This window comes from Tachypleus tridentatus, chromosome 13 (genome assembly GCF_004210375.1).
Source record: "Tachypleus tridentatus isolate NWPU-2018 chromosome 13, ASM421037v1, whole genome shotgun sequence".
Taxonomy (NCBI): domain Eukaryota; kingdom Metazoa; phylum Arthropoda; class Merostomata; order Xiphosura; family Limulidae; genus Tachypleus; species Tachypleus tridentatus.
Genome location: NC_134837.1, coordinates 28,279,344 through 28,301,103, shown reverse-complemented (window position 1 = coordinate 28,301,103; position 21,760 = coordinate 28,279,344). Strand labels below are relative to the sequence as shown.

Genomic DNA, 21,760 nt, shown 5'->3' with positions numbered 1-21,760 from the left:
AATATACAGGAGTTAAATACATTGTGTTAAAGCCATTTTAGAGACTCACCACGACGTTACAATACAACTCGTTAAGTCCGAACACGTTCTCTCTGATGACGTTTTTATGGGCAATATAATTTAAATTGCCTGAGACTACTGTCTCATAAAGGTGCTATGTCCAAAACATACGATTCCTTCCTGTTTGTCTTTCATTTTCCATGTCGTGTACGAATTCAAAGGTTTTGAAGCCCTTGTTTCAACATTCATTCACACAAAAAGATTTAAGCTGATTGGCACATGTTTGTATAGAATAGCATGAATACCTCTTTTAATCTCTAGCTACTTGATAAATGCACTGATTGAGCGGATATGTCATGAAAGCAACTTGTACATAATTGAGTTATATCGCTATCTCGACATTGGTCTCTCTTCATTATATTAGGAACTGTTGGATGGAACACGTAAACGGATTTTACTAGTGACATTTGTGTTTATGGATTCTCACCTGTTTCGAGATGTCTCACTTGCTTAAAACGGCAGAGTGTTTGACTTGTAACAAGTCTTTTTCTAGATGAGTTTGGTACCCCAAATTGATCCATATTCCGTTGTTTTCCAATAACATAAAGTACAAAAATATCCCTAACTTGAAGATTACAACTTCTTGAAAAGAATACGACTGCATGATGTGAGTGTATGAATGTCTTACAGTGAAAAGAGTTTTCACACACCCTTCCCAAAAGTGACCACTTTGTGGTGGCATCAAACTGTCGACGCAATGCCAAACAATGTCAAAATGTAGTTCTTTTACATTCGTTCTACCGCAACTTTACATAGCTTGTAGTTTTCGTGCGACTTTCTGATTTGCATATTGAATATTGATTTCATATAACGTACTAAACTTTTTTCTATTCCTATAGTCAAATGGGCACAATTATGTTTCTATGTTGAAGAAACAGAGAAATTAAAAATTCAAGTAGATCAAATACAGTTTGATGCAATCCAAAGGCATATTTTAAATGCATTTTGTAGCGGTCCCGGTAAATCTTCAAATGCCTTTCATTATGATACTAATCATTTTTTAAATATAATTTGTCTTAATGAATGTACAAGTGCATTTCTAACAATCCTGATGAATGTCTAAACGCTTTGTATAATAATCTTTATAATTTAAAACAAAACTATATTAATTTTGTTCTTATATTAATGCAGTGACAAATTCATTTTTCTGTTATTTTGAACTTGTTGACGTTAGTTTGGGTAAACTATTGTTTCACTGTTCTTGGGGAAGGCCCCCGAAACTTTCATTGTTGACGTTAGTTTGGGTAAACTATTGTTTCACTGTTCTTGGGGAAGGCCCCCGAAACTTCACTTTTTTTTCTTTACAAAAACGCCACTTTACTTTGATTTCAATTTTTTTAACATTCATATTTCCCTAGTATAACAAAAAAAAGTATTTACAATAGAGCAATAATAAAGATTCATAATAAAGAATTGGCTAGTTACTCTACCAACATATAACAATTCATAAAGTAGCCTAAGACACCTACCTGTGGTACTGGGCTTGTAAAAAGTTGAATTCTTCTTTGATTCTGTCGCATGTGTCACTAACAGTGAATTTAAAAGGCTGGCCAGGCTGTGGAGCAGAGCCCTACAAAGAAAGAACGATAAAGGTGTGTTTCTCTTTGAAATTACTTTACAACAATGTCCCTAAAATTAGCTTTCTCAAAAGTAACTTAAACCTTCTTGTAGACAACAGGAGACAGTTATATTGGCCGAATTCGGTAACTTTAACGTCTTTTATTTTTACAGTAGTAAACGTTTCACTTTTTCATTAATTCAAAACACTGTACAATAACATTTAACAGAAGCAATGAATGGATCCAAACGGACTCAAAAATGTTCGGAATTAGTAGCTGTTCTTAGCGTGGAAACTTCAAAAAACAAAATCATGCAATTATGGTATCACGTTCACTTTTACGGTTTTATTCCATTATAAAATATGTGAAATATTCTCTGAAATTACGTTAATTTTACAGCCATAAAATTAAAATTACGTTGTTAGTTTTGTTACATAGTAGGCCCATATTCTATTTTAAAAAACTAATTAGAATCGATGACATCATCATATACGTTTAACATGCTATCACAAATTAATATATTAAACACATTCTACAAGTTAAATGCGTCTGTACATCTTACATGGTTAATCTAAGCTGACTTGACCATTATCTGCGAAGGAACACAGACGAACAAACTACAACGTAAGCACATAGAAAGCTTTACAACAAAACATTTTAATCAAAGATCGTACCAGTAGGTAATCGGTATTTTTTTTCAATAGATATGTGATAAGATATTTCAATTTGACCAACAACAATAGAAGATAAAAAAATTAGAGTTCAAAATGATTAAAGAAAATATTTGAGCTCTTTCTAGTACTCAGTAGATTCTCACTGGATCATCGTAAAATACAACTACTTATTGTCTTTTTAAAGAAACACCTAAACAAAACAAAATATACAAGTAACGATTTATAAAACGAACTATAATCTCAGTCTAGTTTGTTGTAAAGAAAACGTTAACCCTAAACAGAAATCTATATTCCGTATTGTTCCCTCATTTAACACATAATTTCGACCATTACGGCGAAAAAATTTCAGGAGAAAAACTAATCCATATAAAGATAAATTATTAATAACGTAAAATTTTGATATTTAACTAGACAATCGTTTTTTGCTGAAGTTACACGTTCACTAATAGCAAAAATAGAATAAGGTACTATTTGCTATCAAATATTTAAAGTGTGTTAGTTGAATATTAGGCTACACAATGGGTTATTTGTATGAGTCATTTAACGCACATCTGAGAGAAAAACAAATATAACGTGTGTGACTTCAAACGCCATTCTGAGTTAAAGTAAAATTTATTGTGTCCTAATTTAATTTTCAGTTGACAAACAAACACCCGATGACAACTCTGGACGGGTTAATTAATTTAGAAAGTTTGAAACTAAACAATTGTTTTCTAGTTCCCCATCGATTACCTACTGACAACGACCTAGAGAATGAATGACACAGTACCTCACTGCCTTCCAGGATCCCATAGACACTGTTCATTGCATTGCAACGGAACATTTTCCCTTCTCCCTTAGAAACAAAGGAGAACGAAATGTTCATATCAAAAGCTTGAACTATAAAATACAAGGGGACTTTCTAGACGTAATGGGGAACACTAATTCACAAAAATAGATATATAAGCCATGTTTAAAGCAATATAAATAGTCAGATTACGACGATTTTCTTGGACAAAGTAAAATAGATAAACTTAAAACAATTTTCTAACAGAGTTTATAAGTGTATGTGCTGCATGTGTGTGTGTGTGTGTATGCACACTACGGAACTACAAACTTTTCCAAAGTGTAATTATCACTGAAGGATTAGCTTATGATATACATATTTCTTTCTTTTAGAGATCCATCCTCTCAGGTTCTTGTAAGACAACATTAAAGACACACTGTTGCGTTAATTAAAATTTCATTCTTGTTAGCTTAACACACTATGAATTTATTTCCAGCTTCCTGTACGAATGGCTATTGATGGGACTTTCTGAAAGATAAGATTCTTGTGATGTAATTTTTATCTTAGAATAATACAGTACTTTTTAGCTTTTTTGTCTTTGACAGATATATTCAATCTCCATAAGTATCAATTTAAGTGCCTTTATTATGTGGTGTAGTGAGTGCTACGCCCTCATAGTACCATTATTCTTTACTCTGGTTTACCACTTACCATGGGTAATTAGATTTACTTGGTATTTTTATTTTATTTTTTTTGCATTCTGAAAACGTTTGTGAAATTTCCTCGTACAATCCTAAGGTACCTACTTTTAAACTATTAGAAAGATACATATATGTCATGAAGATATGCTTCTTTCACTGTCTTATGGTGCAAAATAAATCACATTTGTTTAATAATTGACTAAGAATTGATATCTTTATCTACAAAGTATTTACTGTATTACCGTATTCAGGATTTCTTTACTTACAAGTCACTTACTGTATTACCGTATTTAGGATTTATTTATTTACAAATCATTTACTGTATTACTATATTTAGAATTTCTTTACCTTTTGGCAAGTAAACAAGTTTGATATATAAATATATTTAGTTTACAATTCTTTACATGATTATAAATAGTCTTAAAAATTCTTATATCTTATATATATCTTCATTTCTATGGTTTTACTATCGATGTTCTTAGCAGTCTAAGATACACAATATGATTTCTGTGAACGAGTTATTTTTTGAGTTTCCATACAAGTTTGTAACCTTTTTAAAAGTTCCACGTAGGTTGAAATTAATAGAAAAATATATTCCGCAGATGACTAAACTTGTTAAATGTTTATGTATAACGACGTTTATGATACAATTAAAATTTCGTAGGAAATTCGTTAGACTTCGGATCTGGCGTTAAACTATATTGAAATATTTGTTTTGTAATATACTTAACTGATTATATATACATATTATATCTAACACAACTAATTCAACAATAGCATTTTGGTTTGTTAACTCCATTGTTTGAACATACTTTCTGTTAAATCAAGTATCAATACTACATTTTGGATATTTTAGAGTTATGAAACGATTATTCCAATAGTTTATTGGCCAGAATTATCCAACCTGATTATACGTGACATTGTTACATTTCAACATTAAGCCTTAAGTAATATCTACGAGTACATAATTTTAGTTGGTTCAGTTTTAACAAAACGAATATAAAATGACATTAGACAAAAAAAGAAGACACTGAGAGTTGATGTATTGTAAAAATATGAAAATATATTAACCAACATTTTACTTTTAACTTTTCTCCGTTTTTAAAAAAAATATTTGAAAGTTTAAGTAAATTTTATTGGAATTAATTATTACATTTGATGTTTACGGATAAAAAATCAGTGTATTTAAGCGTTAAAACGCAGTTAATGAAAAATTAAAGACACATTACAACCCAAATTTAGTACAATATAGCTTGTGTTACTGAATTTAAAATATAAAAATAGTAAATGATTTTTTTAGCTTGATATGTTTAATTTCAATATAAGTGATAAACTTGAATGAAATATGAATGCTTAGAATATATTTAATTCCCTTTTATATGCTAAATGCAGCAAAGCGCTTTATGTACTAATTTGTATTTTTATACGCCTTTAGAAGGAGGCGGTGCAGGGTAAATCAACTTTAAAAATATATATTACGCATATATTTAAACCAGTAACATTTGATAATACCGTACAAAAGGTTCCTGGGGATTTAACCTTACAGAACGGTGTAAAATTAAAGTTCATATGATTCAAAAGATAAACTAACATTCAGTCGCATGTGGTCTCGAGTACTTTGTCAAAGTAGTCTTAAATAAAATGTTGACTAAAAGTCAAAATTACGTATAACTAGTCTATTTTACTTGTTGTTAGAACACTCAACTCGCAACCTGCGAGTCCTAAATTCGAATTACCATCAACGAAGATGCTCGCCTTTTCAGCACTGGGGTCGTTATAAAGTCACAGTCAATCCCACTGTTAAAATCATTGTTAAAAGAGTATCCCAAGAGTTGGCGCAGGGCGGTGTTGACTAATTGTCTTCTCTCTAGTTTATCACTGCTAAATTAGAGACGTCTAACGTAGAAAGCCATCGGTTAGGTTTGCACCAAATTCAAAACAAACAAACCTTATTTCACTTGATATACTACCCGCCCAAAAGGGGGAAATCCCTGTAGGGCTTTGACTATTTACTCCCTCTGTAATTAAAATTCTACATCACATGTGTGTGACAAAGTAACTTTAAGTAACACGCTCCTTAGCATTATTAAGTAAAACTGATTTATTCTTAAGTATACACAAAGGACGAAACGTATGTCAAAGTAAGGTTTAATAGGGTGTATATGCGCATGTGCATTGAAAAAGGACCCCGAAGAAGTGATGTCTGCTTTCCTAAAACACTGTAGTCGTCTTGCTTCTGTAATTTTGTTTGACCACGAGATGAGTTGCATACGAAAACGTCCAATTAACCAACAATTCACTGAAACTTAATTTTTAACGACAGACTTCAAACACTTATACATTTTACTAAATCCACAAAAAGCAAGCTTAAAATATTTCAGTATACATTCAAAGAGGCTTCAAATGTTTATTTTTACTCAAACTGGAAATTAACAGTTTTTACCTTCGATATTTTCATGATTCTTTTTACAGAAACGCGACAATCAAAAACTCGATGTTTTATTCGTGTTTTGGTAGTTAAACTCGTTCTTATTATCAAGATTAGCAGGTTCGCTATACGTTTCTCCCGATAATCCAGCTTGAAACAGTTTTACGCAATTTAACATAGTTTAAGTTTCATTATTTTGGCTTATCGCTTAAACTCTGCATTTCCAATAACACCGACACAATTCGGGGTGTATAAATACATCTTGATAACTGTAAGAAAACAAAATAGTGATATGTTTAAGTGCGTAATACATAGTAAAGCCAGTGGTTTTGAAGAGTGTACCTGTTAAAACGAATATGTAATTAAAAAGCCTGCATTTCCTTTAATAGAACAAACCCTCTTACATATTAACTGGAATTACCTCATGATTGGAACCACGCCCATGCAGGTATTGCAAGCTCTATACCTGGAATGTAATGTGCAGTTTTGTTCAGATGTTTAGGTTTCTACGCACTTATGAATCAATACTTATTTTCCCTTTATTGGTAGCTTTTAAGTTCATCCAAAAAGCGTTCTTTCGGTGTTTGATTATAAAAAAAAAATGCTTGCCATTTATAGAAACTATGGCCTGATTATATATATATACAAAAAACGTATATGCGTATAACACATATTTATTATTTTCATAAATGTATATATATACATAATTACATGTTATCAAAACCGTTGGGGTAAATTAATGCCTTTATCATAAACTAAGACCAAGTTTTACAGCCTTTCTGGACGTGTTTATTAAATTTTTGAGTTTAAATTCGTGTATATATACACGTGGTCAGAAATTAGGAGACAATTCTAATCTTAATTTGTTTTCCTATTATAAAACGCTATACTTAAATATTTTTGTAGTTATTGTTGCTACAAGCTTTTCGTTCTCGTTTTTCTGTAAAAACTTTTAAACAATGGGTGGAAAAAAATTAAAGAGTGCATGTTTCGAGTGGGTTAGTCATTATTTTGTACCCATGTTTCGTTCTATAAGTCGAGAAGTTGTACTGTACACTGTATAATAAAGTCAGTTTTAATTTCGAAAACTGACTTTCGCACTCTGTTGCCATGGCGATACGAACATTTAAGAAAATATTGTGGCTCTGTTTGTTGGTCTAATAACGAATACACTTGTAGCTTCTAATTAAACTTGCTACAGCATTATGGGAAACCAATTAATTAACAGTGGGATAAATACTTGAGCCTCTGGGGTTGGGGGGGTTCTAACTCAATGTCCTGTGTAATCAATCTTGAGTATATTGAGAGATTTTTGTTAATGATTCTGTAAACTACGATCATATTCCACTCAAACAGAGCATAATTACTAACTGAAACATGTTATCTGGAATTAATAAAAAACAGCAAAACACAAAATGTCTGTCGTCATAGAAACATCTACTAATAAAAACACAAAATGTCTATCGTTGTGAAATCGTAGTAGAAACATTGAGTAAGAAAAAACACAAAATATCTTTCGTCGTGAAAACATACAAGTAGAAACATTTAATAATAAAAACACACAAAATGTCTGTCATAGTGAAGCATAGAAATAGATACATCTACTTATAAAAAAACACAAAATGTTTGTCATCGCAGAAACATATAACACTAAATTTCAAGTATTAGAAACAAAATTTCAACTTTATAAAATTATCAGCTGAAGTTTCCATTATAATCATATAAAAAAACAACCTGTTATCGTTGTCCTCACTTAACAGGCACAATGAAGTCAATCAGTGCTCAGACCGTAGTTAGTCATTAAAATCTCATTGACTTCTCTCATTTAATAGTCTTAATGTTCTATAGATAATAATAAAAAAAATAATTATCTCAGAATTAATTCGTTTTCTTAGAAAACGTTTTATAATTTCTCTCACCAGCTGAGTTGTGCATGTTACGTATTGAGGATAAATTAGTATTAAATTAACTACCGTAACAAAGAAACCTGTTCAACTAAGACAGATATATAGCGTGACAGCTAAAAAAAAAAATTGTCTCATTAAAACTTTACGCAGAACAGTCAACGTGAATTACATTCTAGCTTGTGGTAATTTTGTTAATGGCGCACTTATATATAGTTTTAGAATTATTGTATATTGTATTCATATATTCTAATATAACATAATCTTAGGTATTTTATTTTATTTTTGGGTGAAATAGATATAACCTACCGGATGTCTGTTTGGATACATCTTTCCTGAAGTCGCCACTGTGTATCCGTTGGGAGAGAAGGTTTCTCTAGACACAACGTAGCCAGTAGTTTTGTTTCGAACGTGTATGGTTACACAACACCACAGGGAGAATCACAATCCTCTCCGGCATGTGTAAGTTTAATCACTACATTCTTACAAAGAACAAAACCTGATCCTACGATCAACAACTTGCCGCTTCGAGTTCAAATATTTCTCACTCCACTCGCGCTCGCTAGTCCTTCAATCCACGAGCGAACTACAGATTCAAAATGGAGAACAACCATGAACACAAAGGATCTCGAAATTTCACCACAGTTGAAAGCTCAAGTAAATGGCAGCCAGCATGTCCGTGGGGAAGAACGCCACACGACACGAGGGGTCGGACACCCTGGCGGCTTGGCTGTTACTATTACTACAGACTCACACGTAGTTCCCCAGAACGTGGAGACCCAGTTGATCCACATACTAAAATATGGTACACAATGATTGGCCTTATCAACAAACATGACTCTTCTCAAACAGGGCTTGAAGCAGCCCACGTGGTTCGGCGTGGTCTGCACACACACTTTCACCCAATCGAGAGTCACGAATCGAAAAATGACATAGCTAACGTGTGCGTTGCTATAACAACCTCGTTTAGACAGCAGTCTATCAAAAGCACGTGCCTTTGTAGTTCCACCCACATCTGAGTCTTGCCTCAGGTAATATTGAGTGAATGCGGGCCGTTTATTTCTTTTGAGGCGACTACGTATCATTCTGACGAAAACCTCTCGAAAACGGGCCGCCAGATAAAGGCCAAAAGAAAGGAAAAGTGCTGCTAGTGCAAGTTATCATCGCTATTCGAATGAAAACAAACTCTGCCCGATCTATTTACTCTTCACTGGAGGTTCGGCTACGTTGATAGCTCCCCAGAATTAATGGAGAAACCAGGGCACTGCATCACAGGACGTGTAATAACAAGAATGAGTTCCCTGAAGGCGACGGAAGATATCAACATGCTACTTCAACATTCACAATTGAGTAATCATGCGCATTATAAAAGCTGTCGTTTATTGAAACATGATACATTTAACACACAACGGAATGAGCCACTTCATGAAGGGGGGGGGGTCTCTTTTTTAAGTACTTTTTGTATTGTATCTAATTTGATTCTTTTGTTTCTACGTTCATAAATTATAAAGACATGCCTCGTTGTGGTGAAAAAAAGCAACAAATTAACAAACAACATTTACAGCGTAGTGGAAAACAACAACTTAGCAGCCAGTAATCAGCATTTACAGCGTAGGGGAAAACAACAACTTAGCAGCCAGTAATCAACATTTACAGCGTAGTGGAAAACAACAACTTAGCAGCCAGTAACTGGAAAACAGCAACTACAACTTAACAGCCAATAACTAATATTTAGAGCGTAATGACAAACAACAACTTAGCAGCCAGTAATCAATATTTAGAGCCTCTTGCAAACAACGACAACTTAGCGGGTAGCAACCAACATTTAGAGCGTGGTAGAAAACAATAACAACAACGTAGCAGATAGTAACCAACATTTAAAACCTACTGAGAAACAACAACTTAGCAACCATTAACCAACATTTAAAGCGCAGTGGAAACAACAACAAATTAGCAACATTTAGAATGCAGAATGTTATGATAAAATACAGATGGTTTACTTCAATGAAAGTGCTACTGCATGTATAATAACTACAAGTTAAAACTAAAAAAAAACCTCAAATAATAATTTCTGTAGTTACGATTCATTGTTTAGATTAATCTGTTCCTCGCTTTTACTGTGATATTTTGTGAAGGGTATTCAGGGACTATCTTGTAATGTACCAGTTAAAAGAAAATAACTTCAAGATTTGTGAAAGAAATATTATTGCAATTACTTCAATATCTCTCTTTCGCCCGCAAGTGGCACAGCGGCATGTCTGTGGACTTACAACGCTAAAAACCAGGTTTCGATACCTATCGTGGGTAGAGCACAGATAGCCCATTGTGTAGCTTTGTGCTTAATTCAAAACAACAATTATCTCTATACACATATATATATATCTCATGGTCATTCCATTCCAATTCTGAAAAGAGGACCGGGTAACCAACCAGTAGAAGGTTGTATCGTCTCTTTGACTATAGTTAGTGGTTACTTTATCGAATGTAAATAATCAGTTGATACATTTTTTTAATACCTCATACATGATCAAAAAATCATCTGTATAGATTTTTAAGAGCATTAAGTTTAAACCCATAATACCCCTGTCATCATTGGTTTCAGACAATCCATCTAAATGTTGCACTTTTTCCACATTTTGATTGTGTAATTTTTAATAAGAAATGTATTAGGTAACCATGTACGAATTGTGAATTGTTTTGAATCTTGCGCAAAGTTAAATGAGGGCTGTTTGTGCTAGCCGTTTTCAATTTAGGAGCAAAAGGTACAGGGAAGTCAGATAGTCAACCCAACCCCAATTCTTGATCTACTCTTTAACCAACGAATAATGAGATTGATTGGAACATATAACGCCCCTTCGGTTAAAAGCTCAATCATATTTTGTTTGTTGGGGGTGGGGTGTGGGGTAAGATTTGAACCCGTACCCTGAAAACTGCGAGTCTCGCTTCCTAACTATCTGTCCCACGAATTGTGAAGTACCGTACTGAAAAGTCCAGTTGTCATCAGTTTAGTTGCATGGATAGCTCTTTATATATACAATTTTCCTGTGAAGCTAAACATCTTTACACATTATTTCTCAATAGAATAATCTAAAGACGTTTTAACAATCTTTAATAGTTAGAGCGTTTAAAGCAAAATGTCATTACAACAGTAATTAGTGACATGTGGAACGTGAAAACAATGTTCTTAGAAATAGTTAACACGTGTAAAACATGATAATAATAAATATAGCATGAATTAAGCACATGACTTGTTGAACGTTTCAATAGCCATCACATGCAAGACGTCCTATAAAAGATATAATAACTATATTAATTAACATCTGCAGAGTGATTATAGTAATTAACATGCACAAAGAAGAGTATTTGGGATAATAACAATTACAATGTGACGTAAAGAGAGACAGTGTGACAACTATGATAGCACGTGTAAAGTACGACGCTAGGTCAGTTGGAATGACTTAACAATTACAACGTGTCGTAAAGAGGGACACTGTGACAATTATGATAACACGTGTAAAGTACGACGCTAGGTCAGTTGGAATGACTTAACAATTACAACGTGTCGTAAAGAGGACACTGTGACAATTATGATAGCACGTGTAAAGTACGACGATAGGTCAGTTGGAATGACTTAACAATTACAATGTGACGTAAAGAGGGACACTGTGACAACTATGATACAGGGGCGTAGATTTTTTACACCCGATGGGGTGTGATTTTGCAATTACTTATGTGGACTGTTCAATTTGCAAATTGGTAATCTCTGATTACGTGAACCTGAAAGCTATAAACATGCAGTCACAGAGTAATCTTGTTGCCACGATACTTGCATGTATACTTAGGCCTACTGACTGATACTTACGAACTATTGCTTAGATCGAAAAGCTTAGAAGCACGCCTAGATTAAAGATGTACATTTCGGCTACTGAAAAAGCCTACATCTAGGCTTAATTATGTAATTCGATTGGTAAGAACACGAGAATCACAAGAACAAACACACAATTTGTAGGCCTGTGATGCAATAAAAAAAATTCAACAGACCAAATTGTAGGGGGGATAATTGTATGCACCATACCCCCACCTAAAATGAAGGGATATATCCCCATCCCCCTAGGATCTACGCCCCTGTATATTGATAGTACGTGTAAAGTACGACGTTAGAACAGCTAGAATGACTTAACAATTACAATGTGACGTAAAGAGGGACACTGTGACAGCTGTAGTAACTATAACCATTAACACGTGAGAAATATGATATAAGGACAGCTAGAATGGCTTAACAATTACAATGTGACGTAAAAATGTAGCAGATGTAATAACGGAAATAATTTACACTTGAAAATTGCGACATTATACAAGTGATGAGTGTATGTAAAGCATGACAGTATGGTAGCTGCCATGACAGTAACAATTATCACGTACAAAGCATGAGGTTATGGCAGTTTGACAGGTCTGTGCAACCAATATAATAAGTAAAGTTATAATGACTGCAGTAATTAGCACATTCAGGGAGTGATCAAATAACAACTGTAACGAACGAAGTAGCTTACACATGTAAAGTAAGAATTTATGACAAGTGTAATAATTAATACAAACAAAGGAGGACATTAATTAGCTTAAAGTGACCAATGCAAGTAACGTGTAAAGTTTGATGTAATTAAAGTGACTAACCCGTGTGCATAAAGATTTTTTAACGATTCATATCATGACTGTAGTAGTAGAAACACGTAAAGTACAATCTTATTCTATCAACAACACGTATAAGTTAGACCATTATAATACATGTAATTAATGTAGTAATCACCACGTATAAATTAGAACATTATTATAATTATAATGACTGTAATAACTGATACTGTAATAATCAATAAGTGACAGCTTCAGTGAATTTAATAAGTACTGATGGTTGGCAACATTATATTAAAACGAGTTTGGAGCCTCGCCATGTCTTTACAGTCTAAGTCGCCACATCCGATCGTGTCCTATCCGACGACCACAGATCTAGAGATAGTCCTGCAGCACAATTTTTATTACAGAAGGTTCCATTCCGTTGTAAAGCTGTCGTGTTCAAAGTATGCCACACTTCTTTGCAGGCTTTCCACAATCCAACTAATGTATGTAAACGACATATTTCAAGCGTCCATTTGAACAATTTGATCGCATCAAAGTCCTGAGACCATGCGTTCGACGACTTGACAGGTAAGTCTTCGTATGGAATAGTATAAATACTTATTTCATTCCTCGGCTGCTTGAGCTATGCAACAGTTAAATCGGAGGTTGATTGAAAGCCTTACATTAGTGAATCCTTGAATTATTGGTTATTTTTTGTTCAGACGGAGACCTTTCTTCATTATGCTTGGGACATGTGAATGGGTTTTGCCAATGACCTTTGTGCTAGTTTATTCTTACCTATTATAACATGCTGCATTTGCTTATCACGGCTGGGCTAAGACTTGTTGCGGGTCTCTTTCTTGATGATTCTCGTAACCCAAATTGATCCACATTCTCTTGTTTTCCAATGTCATTAAGTACGTGGGCTGTAAATCCTAAATTTCCGATCTGAACAAATCGTTGCGATCTCAACGTAAGAATATTTTACGTTAGAAAGGGTTATCACATGTCGTCCCGAAGGTTATCGGTGGCATAGAGATAAGTAATGTCAAGGTATAGTTCCAGAACACGCCTTTCTATTGCGATTTTAGGTCGGTTGTGACTGTTACGTGTCTTCCTGATTTGCACAGATAAACTCTTTTTTAGTATAACGACACTCTGTAATCTATTTCTATACTCCAAGATATATTATATTTCAAGGTCCAAGATTGTATTTTTGCTTTTAACGCTGCTGTGCCAGCTTAATTCGCAAATATTGCGTTAATATGAAAGAAAACGACAAAAATTTGCATTTCGCAACTAAAAACTGCCTGAATTACATGTCAAGAACTCAAGGTTAAGCTATAGATTTTGTCTGAAGTTGTTTGGGTACAAAAAATAACTTGGACATGTTATTCAAGACAGATTGTTTTGTAATTTTCCAAGCCTTCTATTAGTGTCTTCTTCGTATTACTTCAAGCTGTATTTTATAGCTAGTTATATCAGCCTTACTAATAAAACTTCTTTCTGATATTTGCGAATTTGTAGATTTTAAGTAGTTAGGAGGTACTTGAAAATAGCATTAAAATAAGTGTTATTTGTTCATTGTATTTCAGTGTTTATTTCTTACAATTGAAAATAAACATTAAAATAAATGTATAGCTACTTCATGTTTAATAGCACAGAGTTACGTGATCTTAGGACTGACAGGAAACTTTAAAATTATACCTAAGTATGAAAAACAACATTACACCAGCTCGCTATTTGCAGGAAAAAGTTATCTCCTCATTAATAATGTATCCCCCCAGTGGCACAGTGGTATGACTGCGGACTTATATACTAAAAACCGGGTTTCGATACCCATGGTGGGCAGAGCACAGATAACCAATTGTGTAGCTTTATGCTAATTCAAAACAAACAAATTAATGACGTAAAATAATAGCTTATGTCTGATTGGCTAGCTCCAAACATATAGCGTTTTCTTTTCCTCGACTCTTACAAAATAAACAACAAATTTGTTCAGTCATTGAACAAATGTCACAGTTTTGTTTGAACTTGAACATAACAAGAAACAGCAAAATATAGAAATAAATAAGGCTCGTCTGTTATGCAACCATTCAAGTAAACACTACCTTTGTTTGTTTGTTTTAAATTTGAAACGAGCAATAGACTGTATGTATAGAGTAATTCAGGGCAAAAGAGAGAAACTGTCGTGTGATGATTGAATCTTTTTTTAAAGGAAGGTTTCGTCACAAGAACAAAAATCTCAGAGTATGCATCTGGAATTAGAGTGGTCTTTATTTACTCTGTTTATAAAGTCATAAGATTAAGCCAAGTAAATAATATTTCCAGTTTATGGAAAACGTCAGAAAGTGAAAGCCAAGCTATATATAGTAAGCAGCAAAAAATGTACTAGCTGAACAGACAAGCTATTTCATGATTATTATTATAGCTTTAGCAGAATTAGTAGTTAAATTCCAAGAAATGGTGAGTTACCGAGCTTGAACCACTTCACCTATTACATGTTTATAATACCACGAGAGCGCTCATGGCGACATCTTTTTATTTGTCATTTTTCATCGAGGCTGAAATTATCAAAATAAACAGTAAATGTAAAGCTTAACATATTTGTAATGGATTTCAAGCGGTACATATTTTCAACAAAAATCTAAAATACCCTACTCATTGTGAAATGAGAAGCTAGAAGGGGCGAAGACACTTTCTTCATTGTTGTCAAAAGCAGCGTAATTAATATTTCATTACAGCTTACGTATTTCAAACATTGTATAAATCATTACTTTAAAGTACTGCAGTTCAGCCAGCTGTAAACGAAAAAATAAAGTTTCCATCTTGAAGCATTTGTTTATATGAATCGAACTCGTTTCATTTCACTGTTATTTCTACAGAATTATAGTTGAGTAAATTCTTTATTTATGTTAACGTTCACGCAAATGTAAATCTGCTGTCAGTTTCCAATTTTCTCTTCTTATAAGACATCTTCACCAGATTAGAAACTGAAACGCTCACTTGGCGAAATAAGGTGCCCTTTCTGTGTGACGTCAAAGTAAAAATGAACCTCTATGCGATGTTATCTATTTGAACAGTATAGAAGACCTATCTTCGTTTTGTCTCAGGTGTGGTGTATAAGATCAAATATCCTCCAACGCTTGTAAATAACAAGTGAAAATCGTTAAGCCAATCTACATACACTTCAGACGTTCAGGTTTTCAACCTGACTTCAATGCCTTCATCAATCAAACAGTACACAATCTGTCTTCAATGACTCCTGTCAACATTTTGAAGAATGAACATTTACATTGGCCTAAAACTCCTTGTTTGGAACTTCTTAGGCATCTATACAAATTTGAGGTCAGGCTTAGAGGTACTCCTTGGGACTGTGAACGTTGGATCTAGTGTACTTGACAATCAAGATAAAATATGTAGAAAAGCACGTAAAACCACTTTGAGTCAAGTATTCCACTAAATTCGCCTTCGTTATGTAAGTTCTGCATGGAACTCATTACAATATTTCGATGTCGTTGTTTTTGATCCAAAGGGAAAAAAAGACGATATTCGCAGATAGACAATGCTATGAAACAGCGAATTGTTGGAGTCCATCATGATGTCGAGATGATGATGACGTAAACAGTACTTTATTAAGATTTCCAGCAAGCGGTAACAAAACGCGGGAAAGAGATATTATCATATGTAGTGTAATATTACTATGGCAATTTTAGATCGAATTCAAGGTTTAAAACTTACTCTAATTTTTATCTTATGTTTCTTTTTGGAAATTTTCTTGTTTGTTTTGACTTTTATTAGAATTTAAATATTTTGTATCAAATTCTCGGTTATTCTTTGGACTGGCAAGGTTATACGTCACTTATTAAACGTTATCCCGCTAGGACAGGGGTAAGTCTACGGATTTACAAAGATAAAATCAGGGGTTTGATTTCCGTCAGTGGACACAGCTGATAGCTCGAAGTGGTTTTGGGTTAAGAAAATCACAAAACACACACTTTCTTTTTCTTATATATCTGTATAAAAAAGTAAAAAAATAAAAACAGCTTTCTTTACGTTATACAATAACGTTTTTACTGTTTCCGTGATGACGAGAAAACTATATATCTAGAAACGGCTGGTATGGATAGAGAAAGCACTATGTAGAGGAGCGAACAACGTTTCGATCTTCTCCGGCTATCGTCAGGTTCACAAAAAAGAAAGAGGTAAGTGACCGATAGCTGACCACATGTTTCAAGGGGGTTGTGTAACTGAGTGTAGGAATGTAGAGGGCGTGCTTAGATGTTTGATTATATTTACCAACATAGGTATAAAGGTGTTCCTTTGTATTGGTTTATTTTGGGCTTGAGTTGTTATATAAGTAAGGCTTCTTTAATTTTGTTTAATTTTGTTTCAGTATTTAGTATTTCGGTATTTTCTACGGTTATGTTGTGTTTATTTGATTTGCAGTGTTCGAAAACGTGTGAAAGCCCAAAATAAACCATTACAAAGGAACACCTTAAAACCTATATTAATAAATATATCCAACATCTAAGCACGCCCTCTACATTCCTACACTCAATTACACAACCTCCTTCAAACATGTGGTCAGCTACCGGTCTGTAACCCTTTCTTTCTTTTTGTGAACCTGGCGATGACCAAAAAAGGTCGAAACGTTGTTCGCTCCTCTACTAGTGCTTTCTCTATCCATACCAGCCGTTTTCAAATATATAATTTTTACTGTTTCTCGAGTCCGACATGGCCAATTTGTTAAGGTGTTCGAGTCGCAATCTAAATGTCACGGGTTCGAATTCCCGTCATACCAAACATGCTCGCCCTTACAGCCGTGGAGGCGTTACAATGTGACGATCAGTCCCACTATTTGTTGCTAAACCAGCAGCCCAATAGTTGGCGGTGGGTGCCTTCCATCTAGTCTTACACTGCTAAATTAAAAACGGCTAGCGCAGATAGTCCTCGCGTAGCTTTGTGCGAAGTTTAAAAACAACCAAACATTGGTTCTTCCGGTGTTGAATAACTGTAACTTAATGCAGGTTTATTTCCTTTCCTGTAAATGTTATTTTAAGGAAAAAAAGAAATTAAAGAAAAGCTTAATATGCCGAAAGAAATATACTTTCTATTTCAGGCATTCTGCGATGGTATATTGAACACGAATGGTATTTCTTACGCTGTGTTTTAGGGCCAGCGGCTGGTTTTCAGAATATTCTCCAAAGTTAGTCATTTGAAAATTACATATTTCGAATGTTCGGAGAATAAGTTTAGTAAAGCATTTTGATCGATTGCTTGAAGACACAACATTTTCTGCTTCCCAAAGTAATACAATTTATCTATTCTCAGCAAGTACTACTAAGAAACAAACTGAAACCGGCGTCCGTTCAACGAAAAGTACACCTGTTCAGTTAAAAAAACAAAACAAAAACGATCCACTGAATTATTCATAAATTGCTTTTGAATCCCTTTAGACTCTATCTCTACAATGTCATTTAGACTTTCCTGCAAAACTGTTCCGATGACTTAGCCCTATCAGACTATCCGACACGGTGACAAGACTGAATTAACTGGAACCTGTTTTGAAACGTCTGTTGGTGGTGGTTGAATGTCGCAAAGCAATAGCAAAATTGTTAAACTTCGGCTGAGATTTCTTGAATAGTTCCATATGGACTGGCCCTGTGTTCTATCTAGTTTTGAAGGTTTTCGTTTCAGCTTTTGTGCTGCGTTCTTCGTACACAAATAATGGGCTTTAGACCTGTTATTTAGACACACAAAAAACATATTTAATTCACTGTAGAATACGTTTCTATCGTCAACGTTAAGCTTTTTCATATAAACGAAAAGTCTAAATTCCATAACCTGCAATCCTATGTATTTGTGTTCTGCAGTAATACATGTTTCTGTGTGTGGAACTGACTAGGAGACGAATTAGATTTGAAACGCGCGTTTGGTATAATTTAAATATTTATTATAGAACTGTCTACTAAGTACTCGTGAAGAATTCGTAAAAGAATTTTTGATTTGACTTTTAACTTATGAAGAATTTATATAAATGTCTACATCATGTAATATATAGACTGACATAGAAATAACGTAGAATAAAGTCCTGCACTGTTTGAAGTGATCAGGGAACATTGACATTTAATGATACATCTTAGTTTAGACATCTTGAACGACATAAGTATGGACATATCTTCAGTTGAGAAAGTTACTTTTGTTCGTTTGTTTGTTTGTTGTGCTTTACCAATCGTGGTTTTCGAAACCCGATATTTAGCGTTAGAAGTCTACAAACTTCCTGCTGAGCCACCAGGGGATTTCCAGTAGAGAGAAAGAGTTTATGGTAGGTTTGTTTGTAGTTAAACACAAAGCTGCACAGTGGGCTATCTGTGCTATACTCACCACAGGTATCGAAACCATGTTTTAGCAGTAGACATGCTGCTGTGCCACTGAAATGGGGAGGGGGTATGTTAGGTAACAGGCACTGAGCTGAACAGTTTATTTACTAGTGTACCATTTTGGACAAGCATGTACATGGGCTGTTATAAGTCATGATGGTAAAACAACAACAACAACAACTCTTAAGTATTAAAGTTAACTGAAGATTAGTCAGTAATGATGCAAGTTCTATACAGTTTTAAAGGGGCGTTCACTTTGTTTTTGAATTTCGCGCAAAGCTATTCAAGTGCTATCTTCGCCAGCCGTTCCTAATTTAGCAGCGTTAAGACTAGAGGGAAGGCAGCTAGTCATCACTACCCACCGCCAACTCTTAGGTTACTCTTTTATAACCCCCTCTCCCCAAGGCTGAAAGGGCGAGCATGTTTGGTGTGAGGGGGATTCGAACCCGCAACACTCAGATTACGAGTCGAACGCTTAACCCACCTGGCCATGTCAGGCCTAGGGGCTTTCAGTGACAGAAAAGTGTATTTGTTAGAATGAATCAGGCGCGTTGTTTTAAAATATTAAACTTAAAACTAAAATATTATTGTGTATTACATACGATAAAACACCGTTCATGGCTAATGTTTAATATCGTAACCGCTTCTATACTGATGATCTTTACTTTGATCCATGAATTTTCTTGGCTTTAAGAAAGAAAATTTGTGTGTAGGGGGAGTTGAATTTCTGCTTTAACGCAAAGCTACAAACTAGCTTAAATGAGCTGTGTTCTCTACGGGGATTGTGACCCGAATTTGAGAGTCATATAAACTCCAGCAGTTTCAACCGAGCTACCAGGGAGAGACTACGTGTATAAAATGGAAGGCCGTCCCTAATTTATCAGTGTGAGACTAGATGGAAAGCAGCTAATCACCACCACCCACCGCCAACTCTTGGGCTAGTCTTTTACCAACGAATAGTGGGATTGACCGACACATTAAAACACCCCATTGCTAAAAGGGCGGACATGTTTGGTGTGAGGGGGATTCGAACCCGCGACTCTCAGATTCACAAAATAATAACTTCTCCGAGTTAATTTGCTTTAAAAGTTTTGGATTGATAGCATTATTATTTGCCGTTCGTCTCAGTTTATGGCATCTAAAGAAACCAACTGTGCTGGCCTTTTTATTATTGCTATTATTCTGTAACAATTAATGAATTATTCTTAAAACAAATTAACTCTCCCAGTAAATATTTTATTTTAACAGTTCGACGCTAACTTTAATAACATGTCGTTCCTTATGTTTATCTGAGTGTGTGTGTGTTTAATTATTTCTCTAATTCTTTTACCTACTGAAGATAAATCTTCATCTTACAAGTGTTAATCTTTTAAACACTACATTTAAAATTACAGCAGCCAACGTTTGCTCTCCACGGTTTTCACCTAGGGCGACATTAATTAAATAGAACTTAGCTGCAATCAACTTATTGTTTCTTATTTTAATTAGAAGTACACACACGCTCATTTGCTGCCATGCCCTAATTAATCTAGCAACCTACCTCCTCGCTTAACACAGACGAGTAGAGGTTCCGTATAATGAGGCTGAAACGGACCGATGCTCATTTACCGTAGAAATTGAGAATGGTAGTTTCTAATTAAGTTTATTGATTGCAAACATTACAATGAAATTAATTTGCAGAAAACACTAATTACGGTTTCTAACAAAACAAACAGAGTTTGTTAATATCGCATCAAAAAACATTATAACATTTGTGCATGTGTATATAGCTAGACTGAATTATAAACTTTGGACTTAATACCTATTAAAATTTGCTTTGTTCGATTTCGATGACATATTTAGAAGCAAATTTAAACGAACTCAGAAACGAAATTGGATAATTATTTCGTTCCGCAAAAAAGAAAATAAGAGTAACGAAAGCATTAGGTACAGAGCTCAAAATTATTATAATAATTTTATGTATTTCAATTATGAAAAATAACAATTATTTTTATTAGATGATGCAAGCGACATCTTTGAATTAATTTTTTAGTACAAAATTTATATATATATATATATATATATTTTTTTTTTACATTTGAGACATCTTGGGTGTTAAAGTGAAGGTACTGTGACCTTTGTTGTACCTTTGCTATAATAGCTGACAACCCTCTAACACCAAAGGAAACATTACCTACAGTCAAGATCTTAGAATAAAGAAAATATGGTCAGGTGAAACACACTGCAGGACACACACCAAGGATCTAAAACAAACCATGTTAACAAAGAGGGTATAAAGATACTGATATCGACAAACAAGTTAAGAAGGCTAACAACACTCAGCTGAATAAACATCCTAAATCAGAGCAGTATTAAACTTTCAAATAAAATTCCTCTTATTATTAGTTTAAACTTAGAAACATTTCATGAATTCTGAAAAAAAATCCCATCTCTTTCAGCTCAATAATAGTCTTAATAGGACACCTAGATTGAGAGTAAAGCATGACTAGATCCACGTAAAGACACTTACACGTTTCGATGACCTGAGAACAAGTAGTTGTCACCAACTATATGCAGAGCAGAAACTGGACAATAAATCAGCATGTTAAAGTTATGAAACAGGTTTCATAAATGTCTACCAGAGGTGTTGTTTTAGAAGTGACTGATGTACTGCTGATACAGAAGTGACTAAAGT

At 34.2% G+C, this 21,760-nt stretch overlaps 1 protein-coding gene across 6 annotated transcripts in view; it reads right to left on the bottom strand.

Moving 5' to 3' along the window:
- The window catches only part of LOC143240536 (transducin-like enhancer protein 4), a 146,939-nt gene extending 138,033 nt beyond the window's left edge, over positions 1 to 8,906 (bottom strand). For 3 of the 6 annotated variants that reach the window (XR_013021809.1, XM_076483120.1, XM_076483124.1), the window contains exons 1-3: positions 8,402 to 8,836; positions 3,063 to 3,128; positions 1,530 to 1,630 (exon numbers count right to left, since the gene is read on the bottom strand). Coding sequence is in view for 5 of the 6 variants with exons in the window: in XM_076483120.1 (XP_076339235.1) it covers positions 1,530 to 1,630; positions 3,063 to 3,128; positions 8,402 to 8,422 (188 nt within the window). In the remaining variant the exon portion in view is untranslated. Of the gene's footprint in view, positions 1 to 1,529; positions 1,631 to 3,062; positions 3,129 to 8,401 lie in introns of all 6 variants that reach the window. The other 3 variants (XM_076483122.1, XM_076483125.1, XM_076483121.1) reach the window with 2 other exon arrangements.
- Positions 8,907 to 21,760: the final 12,854 nt, after the last annotated feature.